Genomic DNA, 17,490 nt, shown 5'->3' on the forward strand with positions numbered 1-17,490 from the left:
GTGGTTCTGCAGGTATTGACCACAGACCACTTCTCAGTTCCTATGCTTCCTGGCTGATGTTTTGGTCACTTTTGAATGCTGGCGGTGCTTTCACTCTAGTGGTAGCATGAGACGGAGTCTACAACCCACACAAGTGGTTCAGGTAGTGCAGCTCATCCAGTATGGCACATCAATGCGAGCTGTGGCAAGAAGGTTTGCTGTGTCTGTCAGCGTAGTGTCCAGAGCATGGAGGCGCTACCAGGAGACAGGCCAGTACATCAGGAGACGTGGAGGAGGCCGTAGGAGGGCATCAACCCAGCAGCAGGACCGCTACCTCCGCCTTTGTGCAAGGAGGATTAGGAGGAGCACTGCCAGAGCACTGCAAAATGACCTCCAGCAGGCCACAAATGTGCATGTGTCTGCTCAAACGGACAGAAACAGACTCCATGAGGGTGGTATGAGGGCCCGACGTCCACAGGTGGGGGTTGTGCTTACAGCCCAACACCGTGCAGGACGTTTGACATTTGCCAGAGAACACCAAGATTGGCAAATTCGCCACTGGCACCCTGTGCTCTTCACAGATGAAAGCAGGTTCACACGCACATGTGACAGACGTGACAGAGTCTGGAGACGCCGTGGAGAACGTTCTGCTGCCTGCAACATCCTCCAGCATGACCGGTTAGGCGGTGGGTCAGTCATGGTGTGGGGTGGCATTTCTTTGGGGGGCCGCACAGCCCTCCATGTGCTCGCCAGAGGTAGCCTGACTGCCATTAGGTACCGAGATGAGATCCTCAGACCCCTTGTGAGACCATATGCTGGTGCGGTTGGCCCTGGGTTCTTTCTAATGCAAGACAATGCTAGACCTCATGTGGCTGGAGTGTGTCAGCAGTTCCTGCAAGAGGAAGGCATTGATGCTATGGACAGGCCCGCCCGTTCCCCAGACCTGAATCCAATTGAGCACATCTGGGACAACATGTCTCGCTCCATCCACCAACGCCACGTTGCACCATGGACGTGGACTATCATGTAGATCATTTCAGGTTGTTATTGAGAAGGAGCCTTGTTCGCAATGACATACTGCACCTTTGTAAATAAATACATATTACACTGCTCAAAAAAATAAAGGGAACACTTAAACAACACAATGTAACTCCAAGTCAATCACACTTCTGTGAAATCAAACTGTCCACTTAGGAAGCAACACTGATTGACAATGCATTTCACATGCTGTTGTGCAAATGGAATAGACAACAGGTGGAAATTATAGGCAATTAGCAAGACACCCCCAATAAAGGAGTGGTTCTGCAGGTATTGACCACAGACCACTTCTCAGTTCCTATGCTTCCTGGCTGATGTTTTGGTCACTTTTGAATGCTGGCGGTGCTTTCACTCTAGTGGTAGCATGAGACGGAGTCTACAACCCACACAAGTGGTTCAGGTAGTGCAGCTCATCCAGTATGGCACATCAATGCGAGCTGTGGCAAGAAGGTTTGCTGTGTCTGTCAGCGTAGTGTCCAGAGCATGGAGGCGCTACCAGGAGACAGGCCAGTACATCAGGAGACGTGGAGGAGGCCGTAGGAGGGCATCAACCCAGCAGCAGGACCGCTACCTCCGCCTTTGTGCAAGGAGGATTAGGAGGAGCACTGCCAGAGCACTGCAAAATGACCTCCAGCAGGCCATAAATGTGCATGTGTCTGCTCAAACGGACAGAAACAGACTCCATGAGGGTGGTATGAGGGCCCGACGTCCACAGGTGGGGGTTGTGCTTACAGCCCAACACCGTGCAGGACGTTTGACATTTGCCAGAGAACACCAAGATTGGCAAATTCGCCACTGGCACCCTGTGCTCTTCACAGATGAAAGCAGGTTCACACGCACATGTGACAGACGTGACAGAGTCTGGAGACGCCGTGGAGAACGTTCTGCTGCCTGCAACATCCTCCAGCATGACCGGTTAGGCGGTGGGTCAGTCATGGTGTGGGGTGGCATTTCTTTGGGGGGCCGCACAGCCCTCCATGTGCTCGCCAGAGGTAGCCTGACTGCCATTAGGTACCGAGATGAGATCCTCAGACCCCTTGTGAGACCATATGCTGGTGCGGTTGGCCCTGGGTTCTTTCTAATGCAAGACAATGCTAGACCTCATGTGGCTGGAGTGTGTCAGCAGTTCCTGCAAGAGGAAGGCATTGATGCTATGGACTGGCCCGCCCGTTCCCCAGACCTGAATCCAATTGAGCACATCTGGGACAACATGTCTCGCTCCATCCACCAACGCCACGTTGCACCACAGACTGTCCAGGAGTTGGCGGATGCTTTAGTCCAGGTCTGGGAGGAGATCCCTCAGGAGACCATCCGCCACCTCATCAGGAGCATGCCCAGGCGTTGTAGGGAGGTCATACAGGCACGTGGAGGCCACACACACTACTGAGCCTCATCTTGACTTGTTTTAAGGACATTACATCAACGTTGGATCAGCCTGTAGTGTGGTTTTCCACTTTAATTTTGAGTGTGACTCCAAATCCAGACCTCCATGGGTTGATAAATTTGATTTCCATTGATAATTTTTGTGTGATTTTGTAGTCAGCACATTCAACTATGTAAAGAAAAACGTATTTAATAAGAATGTTTCATTCATTCAGATCTAGGATGTGTTATTTTAGTGTTCCCTTTATTTTTTTGAGCAGTGTATATGGATTCTATCTGCTTTGATAACCCTCAACATACAGATAAAAATATTTTATCTAACAAATGTAACACCAATGAACACATTTCAAAGGCTACAACCTGCATCCAGCCAACCCACCAAACTATGGACCACCTTAAGTGTCCTCTAGGCTCTAGTCTATTCTGGGCTCTATTTCATTATTCCTGTAGACCGAGGAAAAGCCTATAGGTCAATAATGCCTGTTCTGTAGACACTCTGGGCAGCTCTCATAGGTTATTAAAGAAGGTTCCACTGTGTAGGAGTAGATGGTAGCAGACGGGTCGATGCTAGCCCCACCAGGCGCATAGCATTACCGCAGTGGGACTGGTGAGGGGAGGGGGGATGTCAAGGTATTCACTTCATCAGACGGGGAAGGCAGGGTAACCAAACAGCAGGGGGAAGGAGAGATGGACTGGAGGTGGAACTGAGATGACATATCATCAGCCAAGGGAGTTTGGGGGTTTCGCTTCGGAACACAAGAGAAACTTCTGTTGGGTTTCTTTTAAATCGATAAATGCACAGATACACACACACGCACGCACGCACGCACGCACGCACGCACGCACGCACGCACGCACACACACACACACACACACACACACACACACACACACACACACACATTGTGTACGCAGATGAACATGCTCTTGAGCAGACGTGCGCTTATACACACACACACATGCAGACACACACCCACGCACAACCAGCCTACCTTCTCGTAGAAGCGTAGCTCGTAGTCCAGGATGATTCCGTTGGGCTGTTCAGGCTGTGGCCATGACAATGTGAAGCTCTTCATGGTGGAGCTCACCTGGTGCATGATGGGTACGATGGATGGGGCTGCAAACAGGAAACAGGAAGTGAAACTGAGATTAACAAAATTGCCTCTGTGCCTTGTAATAGCCTGAACGATGCAAGAAAGTAGCATTGAAAGCTACTAAAAACACAATGTAACACATTCAAAATTCGCAGACAAAAGTCATGCCGGTAAGAACCATCAGTCAGAGCTGTCGTGGAGCAGCTAGCACATCTTTTAAAACGTCCTCACTCTTCAAAATCCCCATTTCTCTCTCTCTGTGTCCGTCTCCAACACAACAAGGCAACAATCTGCGCTGGGTCTGAATAAAAGCACTACCTAATGAGGCAGAAAGACCTAGAAACTGCCCATTGGAAGAAAACTCCATCCCATCTCTTTGTGATGCTTTCGGCCTGGGTGCACAGTGTGGGCCTATTCTCCTCTGCTCTCCCACTCTGCTCTCCCACTCTGCTCTCTCTTTCATTCAGACACAGCACACCTGAGCACACACATATGGGCTGTGAATTAACCCAACACCCCAGGAATTTCCAGCTCATTCCTTCGTTTTTGTCCTCCGCGCTATCATCCCTCTATCATCATTCCTCGTTCCTGTCTTCCTAGGCTGGCAAGGGGTGGGTGGGGCGGAGACGGCGAGCGGCAAAGGCCAGCGTTTAGCAGTGATTGACCGGGAATAATACATTACCCCCCAGTATATAGAATAATACATTACCCCCCAGTATATGGGAAGGGAATCTCTCTTTGCTTATCTTTTACAGTATCCATTCCAGAGATGTGGAAGTCTGGGAGATGGAGGCTCATGTATTATGACCCTTAAAACTACTGATAGACACACACAGATATGTCTACACGCATTTACTTTTGTTGAAAACCACCCACACTACTATGCACATTCTATCACCCACACTACTATGCACATTCTACCACCCACACTACTATGCACATTCTACCACCCATACTACTATGCACATTCTACCACCCACACTACTATGCACATTCTACCAACCACACTACTATGCACATTCTACCACCCACACTACTATGCACATTCTACCACCCACACTACTATGCACATTCTACCACCCACACTACTATGCACATTCTACCACTCACACTACTATGCACATTCTACCACCCACACTACTATGCACATTCTACCACCCACACTACTCTGCCCCTGCCTCCCAAACACATAAACACATGCAGACTTTCCTAAAACACACCGGACTTTCTTCACATTTCAGCTCCCAAAATCCCCAAGTAACCCCCAGACACTCACCTCCACCCCACCTGCTTCCCTCTAGCGTTCCAGCCCACGCACTCTCATCCTATCCAGGCCTCAACTTGGTGTGGATAAGCCTCCTCGCTCCTCTCTGGCTGCCTAACGCTCCAGTGCACAGAGCTCTGCTGGGCCGCATTATCAATTACCGGCCCTGGCAGCCCCAGTAGGCACCAATGCTGCTGCTGCCTTCCCTGCATTCTGAGCTTACAGTAGAAAGGGGGTAGCGGAGGGGAGTGTGTGTTCCAGAACAGACTAAAGGTGAGTCCAAAAGAGCTCCCTATTCCCTACATGCACTACTGTTGACCACGGCCCATAGGCTCTGATAGAAAATAGTACATTCTATAGGAAATAGTGTGCCATTTGAGCCGCAGCCTAAGACCCAGACTGTATCTAGCCAGACAGACACAGTTTGGCCAATTATATTAAAACCAGGCAGGCATTTGTGATTCTACATAGTTTCACATCACGTCTCAATGATTGCCTAAAAGTCCCAATTAAATAATAGTGGCACTTCTGCAAGTCATGGATAAAACATTTGCCAAGTCCTCGTTTCTAAAGGCCTGTGTGTGGGTGTGTGTGTGTTTGCGAACACAGATGTGTGTTAGTGCCCTGTATGTAATGAGCCTGTGTTTCTATCAGTACTGCTGCGTCTGTACCTGGCTGGAGGTCAAGGGTCAGGCCCGCTGAAGCCATGCCGTCCCCACCGTTACCAGGGGACACCAGCGCTGACAGTGATTGGTGGCTGTGCCCTGCACTTCTCTCCTCCACCCATCCCTCCACCCTTCCCTCGCTCCTCTGTTCCACTTTTATCTGGCCCAACTGGCTGTCCCCAGCTTTTAATGCAGCACTCGGCTTAGCATTAATCAATGTCAAGCCTCTCAGTGCTGCTAGAGAGAGAGAGAGAGAGAGAGAGAGAGAGAGAGAGAGAGAGAGAGAGAGAGAGAGAGAGAGAGAGAGAGAGAGAGAGAGAGAGAGAGAGAGAGAGAGAGAGAGAGAGAGAGAGAGAGAGAGAGAGAGAGAGAGAGAGAGAGAGAGAGAGAGAGAGAGAGAGAGAGAGAGAGAGAGAGAATGTGAGAGAGAGAATGTGAGAGAGAGAATGTGAGAGAGAGAGAGAATGTGAGAGAGAGAGAGAATGTGAGAATGTGAGAGAGAGAGAGAGAGAATGTGAGAGAGAGGTTTTTTTTATCTGCAAACTGCTACTCTAACACAAGACCATCACATTACACATCTTACGAGTCTATACCTACACACTATAGCACAGAGCCATTACACATCTTACGAGTCTATACCTACACACTATAGCACAGAGCCATTACACATCTTACGGGTCTATACCTACACACTATAGCACAGAGCCATTACACATCTTACGAGTCTATACCTACACACTATAGCACAGAGCCATTACACATCTTACGAGTCTATACCTACACACTATAGCACAGAACCATTACACATCTTTTACAAAAGGGAACGAAAGCTCATTCATTTTCACCAAACCCCCAGAACATAACTTGAATAGTTTTGGGTGACCTGTTCCCATTCTCCCTCTGCATCAACTCCCTCATTGTGATTTTCCCGGGATAAGCTTAATACATTTCACATTCCGGAATCCAAATTCCACAGGACTTTCATCCCTCAATTCCCAGCTGGACGCTTCTGATGTGCTTGACTGATTCCCAGTTTGACGATTGGTCGGAAAAGTCCTGATAATTGGTAAGATGACCAAAGGCCCAAGGCCCATTTCATCACATAGAACAATCTAATTCTGGTTTTTCCTTTAAGACTGAGACAGCACCACAGTCTCACCACAGTCTCACAGTCTCTTGCTCTCCCTCGCTCACTTTCTCTCCCTCCTAGGCATGCTGGTTAACCACTGCCTCCCCATTAGCAATAGCTCAGAGGGGCTGCTCTGTCGTGACTACATGGTAATGGACCCCTCTCACAGATCATAGGGATGTGGCAGTTCTGCTTTGCTCTGTGCTGTTCTGATCTGTTCTGATCTGTTCTGTTTTATTCTGTCCTGTCCCTTTCTGTGTTCTGTTTCTATGAGTTTCTTTCAGGGAACCATTTAGCCATTTTTTTTTTAAATCACTCCGGTGATGCCATTGGTGACACCACTGTTGAAATGTACTGTAGATGTAAACGGGCATTCTTGGTGCCTTTTTGAAAGCGTCAAGTCCTGGAATTTCTAGAGTTACCTAGAGCACGGGATTGTCTTTAAGTGTGGTGGGTTTGCTTAGAACCTTCTCACAATCACATATTTTACTGTGGCCAGAGGAGAGATTTAGTGGCAAAGACTGAAAGTAATGAAGGAAGGCAACTAGTCTTTTGGTTTACGCGATTCCTCTTTCTCTGTTGTACTTCAGCCACTAGATGAAGACATTTTAAGGTTTGAGGAGTTCAGTAGCATTCAGAGCCATTCTCCTCCGATCGCCTGCAGCTAGCTGCCAGTTTCTGGATTCAAGGGACAAGCTACAACATGTATGATAAACTAGCATTAAATGAAGCAGAATGACAACCTGAGCCAGCCCTTAAGAGGATGATGAAATGGTTGGACAACCAGCTCCTCTCTGCCCTCTTATAGTCAGTCAAGTTCTGTGAATTGAGGCAGTGAGAAAAGCAACAACCCATGTAAAAAATAATTAAGAAAGTTGCACACTATCATACTCCAATTATTTATTGACTGACTGACTGACTGAAAGAAAGAATGAATTAATGAATGGATGGATGAAATAACCAATGGACGTACTAATAATAGAACGAAGAAATTAATGAGCAATCTATTCAATACATACAAGGGATAATGCATTTTCATTTTGTATTTTTTTTTTACAGCCTATGATTGTGTCTTCATCTGTTCCTACTCTAAACCAACCCATGTACACCAACAACACATGGAGACACTCAAGGCATTCAAAGCTTGTAAACACAAAACATAATGAGTAGGGATCCAAACATGCCTCACATCCCTCTGGTTTTAGTCATGTCAAAGGCTCAAATCCCTTTGGTATGTTTTGGTTGTTTGGATTTGGCTCTGACTACTTCTATCTCTTTGTATCTAGAATCCCGCTGAGCCGCAGACTGTTTTCATGAAGTTGGGGTTTCGCCGGTTTCCACATGCCCAAAGAAGGCTGCAAGATGGAATAGATGGAGATGTTTGGATTTTGGGAGTACTTCTAAAAACAGTTGCTGAGAAGTAGAATGGAATGGGAGGAGGAGTGTTTAGATAAGAGGGATTCTCAGGTTGGTGACTGGTTTGGCAGTTGGCACAGAATCTAGAGGTGCGTTCAACAAGGGAAATAGCTTGCGAACTTTGGCTAACATAAGCTAACATATTCATTTTTTGTGTGTTAGCCCGCTACCGTTCACTAACACTAGCTAAAAGTCTGAGAACGTAAGTGTCTGTTTCAGATCTAAACTGCCGCTAAAAATAATCAAGTAGCCATGTAGACATTCTACTATATTTAGGAGGAAGTCATGTTCATTTTGAATATTGTCGCTAAAAAGAGACAGTAACCCTTACAAAAACGAAATGTTTGATGTTTCACCGTAACATTTTGGAATGTTCATTCAAATCGTTCAACTGAAATTCTTACTCTGGCAACATGTTCGCCGCAAACAAAAGCCTTGTTGAACTTGCCTCAGGTTACAGAGTTGTGCAAGTCAGGAGAAAAAGATAGGCCGTGAAAAGCAGCAAAAGAGGGAAGAAAAGTCTCTCTCTGAGAGGTGTCATTCAGCTGTTCATAGGTTAAGTGTCCTGGATGGAGGGATGGAAGGTTGGCGGGAGAGAAGGAGGCTGTTGAGGACATTCTGTTACCTAATTTCCTACATTTTCTGGAGGTTTTTAAACATCGTCTGGTTCTTGACTGTAATGACCCTAGTATGCATTAACCTATCTTAATGGACATTTAACATTTACCACACAACCCTCAGGTCTGCACACGGTGTGCTCCTAAGTGAATTAAAGCATAATGTTCCCCAAAAAGACATCAAATGGGAGATGGCAGCTTTTGACTATACAGAGATCAAAATGACCAAACCAGGGCTGTAGAGAGAGGGTAGTAAATAACCTGAGAAGTGTGTGTGTGTGTGTGTGTCCAGTTTAGTGCAGGCTGTGAATCAGAGTATTGATCAGACTTTCATTCCAGACACACACAGGGACCTAGGACAGTTTAATGACCTCTGCACTGATTCCCACAGGAATCATCTCTGCATCTCACGGACTGTCCTCCTCTCCTCTACCAATCGCTCCCCCTATATCCTTCTTTCGTCTAACTCTCTCTCCGTCTCTCTTCTACACACCTCGTCTCCAACTCTCTAACACGTTGTACGTTGCCCCGCTCGCTCTCGTCTTCCGCCCTACCGCTCCTCAATTTCTCCGCCGATCTTACAATCTTCCGTATAAAACACAAGTTTCAAGTTCTAATGTCACATGCACAAGTACAGTGAAATGCCATTCTTGCCAACTCAAAACCCAACAATTCCATAATCAATAACAATGCAATACTAGAACAAAACACATGAGAAATAAGTAGAAATATGAAGAACATAGTAAGTAAGTATACTATATACAGGGTCAGTTCCAATACCATATTAACAGTGTGCAGGGATACTGGAGTGACAGAGGTACAGTATATATAGTATGTACAGGGGTAAGGTGACTAGGCAACAGGATATAAAATAAACAGAGTAGCAGCACCTTGTATGTGAGTGGGTGAGCGTGTGTGTAGAGTTAGTATAAATGTACAGTAGCAGTAAAAAGTTGGGACACACCTACTCATTCCGGGGTTTTTCTCTATTTTGACTATTTTCTACATTGTAGAATAATAGTGAAGACATCAAAACTTTGAAATAACAGTAACCAAAAAGTGTTAAAGAATTTGAAATATTCAAAGTAGCCACCCTTTGCCTTGATGACAGCTTTGCACACTCTTGGCATTCTCTCCAGGTGGTCACCTGGAATGCATTTCAATTAACAGGTGTGCCTTGTTAAAAGTTCATTTGTGGAATTTCTTTCCTTCTTTAATGCGTTTGAGCCAAACAGTTCTGTTGTGACAAGGTAGGGGTGAAAAACAGAAGATAGCCAAGATCAATTTCATATTATGTCAGGAACAGCTCAAATAAGCAAAGAGAAATGACAGGCCATCATTACTGACATGTAGGTCAGTCAATCTGGAAAATTTCAAGAACTTTGAAAGTTCCTTCAAGTGCAGTCGCAAAAACCATCAAGCGCTATGATGAAACTGTCTCTCATGAGGACCGTCACAGGAATGGAAGACTCAGAGTTACCTCTGCTGCAGAGGATAAGTACATTAGAGTTAACTGCACCTCAGATTGCAGCCCAAATAAATGCTTCACAGAGTTCAAGTAACAGACACATCTCAACATCAACTATTCAGAGGAGACTGCATGAATCAGGCCTTCATGGTCGAATTGCTGCAAAGAAACCACTACTAAAGGACACCAATAAGAAGAAGAGACTTGCTTGGGCCAAGAAACACCAGCAATGGACATTAGACCAGTGGAAATCTGTCCTTTGGTCTGATGAGTCCAAATTTGAGATGTTTGGTTCCAACCGCTGTGTCTTTGTGAGACGCAGAGTAGGTGAACGGATGATCTCTGCATGTGTGGTTCCCACCGTGAAGCATGGAGGAGGAGGTGTGATGGTGCTTTGCTGATGACACTGTCTGTGATTTATTTAGCATTCAAGGCACACTTAACAAGCATGGCTACCACAGCATTCTGCAGCGATACGCCATCCCATCTGGTTTGTGCTTAGTGGGACTATCATTTATTTTTCAACCCGACAGTGACCCAAAACACACTTCCTGGCTGTGTAAGGGCTATTTGACCAAGAAGGAGAGTGATGGAGTGCTGCATCAGATGACCTGGCCACCACAATCACCCGACCTCAAACCAATTGAGATGGTTTGGGATGAGTTGGACCGCAGAGTGAAGGAAAAGCAGCCAACAAGTGCTAAGCATATGTGGGAACTCCTTCAAGAGTTTTGGAAAAGCATTCAAGGTGAAGCTGGTTGAGAGAATGCCGAAAAAGGATGTCTTTACTGTTATTCTACAATGTAGAAAATAGTAAAAATAAAGAAAAACCCATTAATGAGTAGGTGTGTCCAAACTTTTGACTGGTACTGTATGTGCATATTATGTGTGAGTGAGCAGATGGAGTGTGTGTATGAGTATCTAGGGCCCTGTAAGTGTGCATAGAGACAAAAATAGGTCAATGAGGTCAATGAGGATACAAGGTTAACTCAGATAGTACGTGCAGCTATTTTGTTGCTTGGGTATAGAAGCTGTTCAAGAGCCTGTTGGTGCCAAACTTGATGCACTGGTATCGTTTGCCGTGTGGAAGCAGAGAGAATATTCTTTGGCTTGGGTGGTTGGAGTCTTTAACGATTTTCTGGGCCTTCCTACCACACCTCCTGATATACAGTAGATGTCCTGGATGGCAGGGAGCTTGACCCCAGTGATGTACTGGGCTGTCCGCACCACCCTAGGCAGCACCATGCAATCGAGGGTGGTGCTATTGACATACCAGGCAGTGATGCAGCCTGTCAAAATGCTCTCAATGGCACAGCTGTAGAACTTTTTGAGGATTTGAGGGCCCACAAACTTTTTCAACCTCCTGAGGGAGAAGATGTGCTGTTTGGACCATTTTAGGTCTTCAGTGATTTGGACACCAAGGAACTTGAAGCTCTCGACCTGCTCCACTGTGTCCCTGTCGATGTGGATGGGGAAGTGCTCGCGGGTCGAGAGCTTCACGTTCCATGGTGTCCCCCTGTTTCCTGTAGTCCACGATCAGCTCCTTGGTCTTACTGACGTTGAGGGAGAGGTTGTTGTTCTGGCACCACACTGCCAGGTCACTGTAAGCTGACTCATCAGTACCGGTAATCAGGCCTACCATAATGTGTCGTCAGCAAACTTGATGATGGTGTTGGAGTCATGCGTGGCCATGCAGTCGTGGGTGAACAGGGAGTAGAGGAGGGTACTAAGCACACACCCCTGTGGGCCCCTGGGTTGAGGGTCTGTGCGGAGAAGTTGATGTTGCCTACCCTCACCACCTGGGGTTGGCCCGTCAGGAAGTCCAGGATCCAGTTGCAGAGGGAGGTGTCCAGACCCAGTCCAAAGCTTGGTGACGAGGTTGGAGTGGACAATGGTGTTAAATGCTAAGCTGTAGTCAATGAACAGCATTCTCACATAGGTATTCCTCTTATTTAGGTAAATGAGGGCAGTGTGCAGAGCAATTGAGATTGCTTCATCTATGGATCTGTTGGAGCGGTATGCAGATTGAATATGCCTGACAGCATGCTCTGAGAACTCGCCCTGGAATACCGTTGGGCCCCGCGGCCTTGCAGGTGTTGACCTGATTAAAAACTTTTTTCATGTCGGCCTCTGAAAGTGAGGTCACCAAATCATCTGGGTCAGTGACGGCCCTCACACCCGGCACGATGTTGTTGTTGTCAAAACGTGCATTAAATGCATTTAAGTTCGTCTGGTAGAGAGGCATTGTTAGGCAGATCACAGTTGGGTCTTCCTTTGTAATGGACTGTATCCCCTGCCACATACGGTGTGTGTCAGAGCCTGTGTAGTATGATTCCACCTTATTCCTATATCGTCCTTTTGCTCGTTTGATGACTCTGCGGATGTCATAGCAGGAATTATTCCTGGCTTCGGCCGTAGCCCCAGGGTTGTCTACGATGGCTCTGTGTGCGGTAGCCCTTTCCTTTAGTTTAGCTCCAACCTTGGTGTTAATCCAGGGTTTTTGATTGGGGAAGCAGCGAACCCTCACCCTGGAGACAACATCGCAGATACATTTTCTAATGAAGCCGGTGACGGAGGTGGTTAACTCGTCAATGTTATCGGCGGAGTCTCAAAACATATTCCAATCAGCGCTGGCAAAGCAGTCCTGTAGCATGATATTTGATAATGAGTTTCTGCTTGTAAACAGAAAGAAAAAATACGGAGTCGTGATCCGATTTACCGAATGGCGGACGAGGGAGATGGCCTTGTATGCTTGCTTGTGGGTAGAATAACAATGGTGTAGGACTTTATTGTCCCTAGTGGCGTTGGAGGCGTGTTGATGGAAGTTGGGCATCACGTGCCTTAGTGACGCGGAATTAAAATCGCCGGCAACCAGAAAAGCAGCCTCTGGATGTAGGTTTTCCTGCTTGTTTATAGCCATGTTTATAGTTCGTTAAGTGCCAGATTGTAATTTTTATTATCCTGACATGGAATGTATACAACAGTCACGATAACAGCTGAAAACTCCATCGGGAGGTAGAAGAGTCTGCATTTGACCATCAGGTATTCCAAGACGGGTGAACAGAGTTGACACTTCCACAGCGCTGGAGTTAGCAGACCAGTTGGAGTTGGTGTAGAGGTAAACCCATCCCTCCTCAATTTCCCGACTCCACTGTCCTGTCCGCCCGCTGAATGGAGAATCCATCGAGTTGGATAGTCATGGGGGGTTTCTTGTCCGAGAGCCATGTTTCAGAAAAGCAAAGAATATTGCAGTTTTGAGAGCCCAATGAGAACTTTGAGAGTCCAATGATAATGTTGAGAGGATTAACAGATTGCCAACACCTTTGTGTCCTTTTTAACTGTTTTTGGCATTCAGTCCAGTTTGCACATGGTAAGAAGAAGAATAACTTTCCCCAGACTCCCACTCTCAGACTGCCTTAACAAAGTTAAGTTCTCCCCAAATTATCCTCAGATCCTTCGATCCATCTCATCAACGAAAGTTCATATCCACATCCATATCCTTATTGCCTGTTATGAAACCCCTCAAGTCAGAAGCAACAGCGCCGCAATTACCTAGCCACAAAGAGTCCCCTAGGGCTGGGCATGGGCAGAGCCAATTACAGCCAGTCACCTTTTTACCCAGAGCCCGGGATCACACAATGCTTCCCAACATCTATCTGACAAGTAGGGCATATTTAGCCATTCAAACATGGGACAGTCAGAAGCCATTAGGCTACCCTAATAATCAGAGCTATTTACCTCCTAATTTCCCTTTACTTCACTGTCAGCCACCACAACTTAAACGACCATGAGCCAGAGAGAGAGAGTGCTCCCTTCTTCACTATCTGATGTTATTTTCTTGGAGGTTGTTGCGATTAAACACTGGAGTTTCGATTCCAGAAACGAGGAATGGGGAGGTTGTATAGTTTGAGAATGTCTAAAATATATATAAAGTGCATTCGGAAAGTATTCAGTACCCTTGACTTTTTCCACATTTTGATACGTTACAGTCTTATTCTAAAAAAATGTTTGTATTTTTAAATTCTCCCCTCATCAATCTACACACAATACCCTATAATGACAAAGCAAAAGCAGGTTCTCAGACATTTTTGAAAATGTATTAAAAATTAAAATCTGAAATATCACATTTACATACAGTAAGTATTCAGACCCTTTACTCATTACTTTGTTGAAGCACCTTTGACAGCGATTACAGACTTGAGTCTATTTGGGTATGACGCTACAAGCTTGGCACACCTGTATTTGGAGAGTTTCTCCCATTCTTCTCTGCAGATCCTCTTTCCCCGGATCTTGACTAGTCTCACAGTCCCTGCCGCTGAAAAACATCCCCACAGCATGATGCTGCCACCACCATGCTTCATCGTAGGGATGGTGCCAGGTTTCCTCCAGACGTGACGCTTGGCATTCAGGCCAAAGAGTTCAATCTTGGTTTCATCAGACCAGAGAATCTTGTTTTTCATGGTCAGAGACCTTTAGGTGCCTTTTACTGAGGAGTGGCTTCCGTCTGGCCACTCTACCATAAAGGCCTGATTTGTGGAGTGCTGCAGAGAAGCATGTCCTTCTGGAAGGTTTTCCCACCTGCACAGAGGAACTCTGGACCTCTGTCAGAGTGACCCCCGGGTTCTTGGTCACCTCTCTGACCAAAGCCCTGCTCCCCCGATTGCTCAGTTTGGCCGGGCGGTTTGGCTGGAGTCTTGGTGGTTCCAAACTTCTTCCATTTAAGAATGATAGAGGCCACTGTGTTCTTGGGGACCTTCAATGCTGCAGACATGTTTTGTACCCTTCCCCAGATCTGATCCTCAACATAATCCAGTATCGAAGCTCTACGGACAATTCCTTCAACCTCATGGCTTGGTTTTTGCTCTGACATGCACTGTTAACCGTGGGACCTCATATAATGGGACCTGATATAGAATGGTGTGTGTCTTTCCAAATCATGTCCAATCAATTGAATTTACCAGAGGTGGACTCCAATCAAGTTGTAGAAACATCTCAAGGATGATCAATGACAACAGGATGAACCTGAGCTCAAGTCTCATAGCAAAGGGTCTGAATACTTATGTAAATAGGTATTTCAGTTTTTTATTCGCAAAAATGTCTAAAAAGCTGTTTTCATTTTGTCATTATGGGATATTGTATGTAGATTGATTAGGATTTTTCTTAGGGCTAGGGGGCAGTATCCTGAATTTCCGCCTGACTGACGTGCCCATAGTAAACTCCCTGTTACTCAGGCCCAGAAGCCAGGATATGCATATAATAGCATTGGATAGAAAACACTCTGAAGTTTCTAAAACTGTTAAAATAATGTCTGAGACTATAACAGAATTGATATGGAAGGCGAAAACCCGAAGAAAATCCAGACCAGTATTTAGTTTTTTCAGCTCCCAGGGTCTTATTATGGAAACCTATTGGAAACCCATATGTCCGTCACCCAAATTGAAATTCCCATGGCTTCCACTAGATGGCAACAGTGTTTATTCATTGATTGAGGCTTCTTTTTTGTAAAAAGAAAAAGTATTTTGAGTTTTTGTTGGGAGAGCACCTGGACCAAATCAGTCTTTCGGCGTGCAAGGGAGAAGGCGCGCGCATATGAATTTTCCTTACCTATTGAACATAGTACTTTCCATGTGAAATATTATAGTTTATTTACATTTTAGACTACCTGAGGATTAAATAGAAACGTCGATTGACTTGTTTGGACGAAGTTTACTAGTAGCTTTTTGGACTCCTTTGTCTGCATGTTGAACGAGTGGATTACTGAAATCAATGGCGCCAACTAAACTGACTTTTTGGGATATAAAGAAGGATTTTATTGAACAAAACAACCATTCATGTTGTAGCTGGGACCCCTGGGATTGCAAACAGAGGAAGATCTTCAAAGGTAAGTGATTTATTTAATCGCTATTTGTGATTTTGTGAAGCCTGGGCTGGTTGAAAAATATGTTGATGTGGGGTGCTGTCCTCAGATAATCGCATGGTATGCTTTCGCCGTAAAGCCTTTTTGAAATCTGACAACGCAGTTGGATTAACAAGAAGTTAGACTTTTAAATTATATGAGACACTTGTATGTTCATGAATGTTTAATATTACAAATATTTATTTGAATTGCGGGCCCTCCAATTTCACCGGATGTTGTCGGCTTCTATCCCACTAGAGGGACACCTAGCCCAAAGAGTATTATTAATCTGTTTTAGACTAAGGCTGTACCGTAACAATATGTGCAAAAAGGCAAGGGGTCTGAATACTTTCCGAATGCACTGTAGCTAAAAAAAAAGCAGATTCACCTACGCTCAGCAAAATCCACAAACTGGAGGGTTCACAACTTTTACATTTCCATAGCGCCATAGCTCTGCTTTCAACCATGCTGTTACGGTGGAGTAACACGTACCAAAAATACCCAATGTTTATAACACAGAAAATCCCAGAAAAGACGCTGTATACAATCAAAACTGTAACATGGTACACACACACAAAATGACCACTCAAAAACCAAATACACAACAACACTCCATACACAAATACACTCCACATATTTGGCAGACACTCTTGAGGTCTCTTATAACAGCAAACACAGAAAAATGAAACAAGTCTCATTTAAATGTTCCACTTGGTCAATACTTTGTGCTCGAGGTCCCTTGATAAGTGTCACTATGTACATGATGGAACTCCACAGGAGCATGAAGAACACTGTAGGAAAAGGACCGGGCAGACAAAATTTCCCAAAGCTGTCATTTCCAGTGGCTGAATTCACATTCCATCACAAGGCCAGAGAAATAGAAGGGAGGGAAGGAGGGATGCAAGAGAAAGGACGAATAGGAGAGAGAGAAAAAAAATTAAAATCGCACAGGACTTGGAGAGAGCGAGAGACTCGAGAGCCTTTGAGAGCAAGAGCCTTCCAACATAAGAAAAGGAGAGAAAGAGGGTGAAGGAGAGAGATGAGGAGGCTGCCGTCCAACTCTCTGGCTTGGTTCACGCTGCCCTAATCGTGGGCTAATGTCTTGGACAGAAGAGTTGTCTGCTTGGTCATTATGTAGTACTAAACACCCAAACCCGTCTTGTCTCACTGCCTGTTCTGTAACAGCTACGGCACTGCTGCCAAGACAGCAAACAGCAGAGAAACTGGCATGGGCCAGTATTCACCAAGAATCACAGATAATAAGATCAGTTTCGTCTTTTAAATCAAAACGAATAAGAGGAGGGACTTGATTCTTGATCACGCTTCTACTCTCTGTGATACTTTGTAAATACTGGCCCTGTTCTGCCTTATTAAAACAACTTCCAGCTATTTCGCCCAGGATTGTATTTGGTCGTTTTTTTTTCAGGGATGTGTTCAATACAGCATGAATGTTTTAGGCTGTGGCTTTATAGACTGTTCTCAGTCAGTCGTGAAGGGAGAGGCCGAGTCAAGTCGAGTTATTCAAAAAGAAGACCGGAAAG

At 45.6% G+C, this 17,490-nt stretch overlaps 1 protein-coding gene across 4 annotated transcripts in view; it reads right to left on the reverse strand.

The window, feature by feature from the left end:
* The window catches only part of LOC139550906 (ephrin type-B receptor 1-like), a 324,253-nt gene that overhangs the window by 76,863 nt on the left and 229,900 nt on the right, over positions 1 to 17,490 (reverse strand). For all 4 annotated transcript variants that reach the window (XM_071362160.1, XM_071362162.1, XM_071362161.1 and 1 more), the window contains one exon: positions 3,393 to 3,517. In XM_071362160.1, coding sequence (XP_071218261.1) covers positions 3,393 to 3,517 — 125 coding nt within the window. The remainder of the gene's footprint in view (positions 1 to 3,392; positions 3,518 to 17,490) is intronic.

Source organism: Salvelinus alpinus, chromosome 23 (assembly GCF_045679555.1).
Source record: "Salvelinus alpinus chromosome 23, SLU_Salpinus.1, whole genome shotgun sequence".
Taxonomy (NCBI): domain Eukaryota; kingdom Metazoa; phylum Chordata; class Actinopteri; order Salmoniformes; family Salmonidae; genus Salvelinus; species Salvelinus alpinus.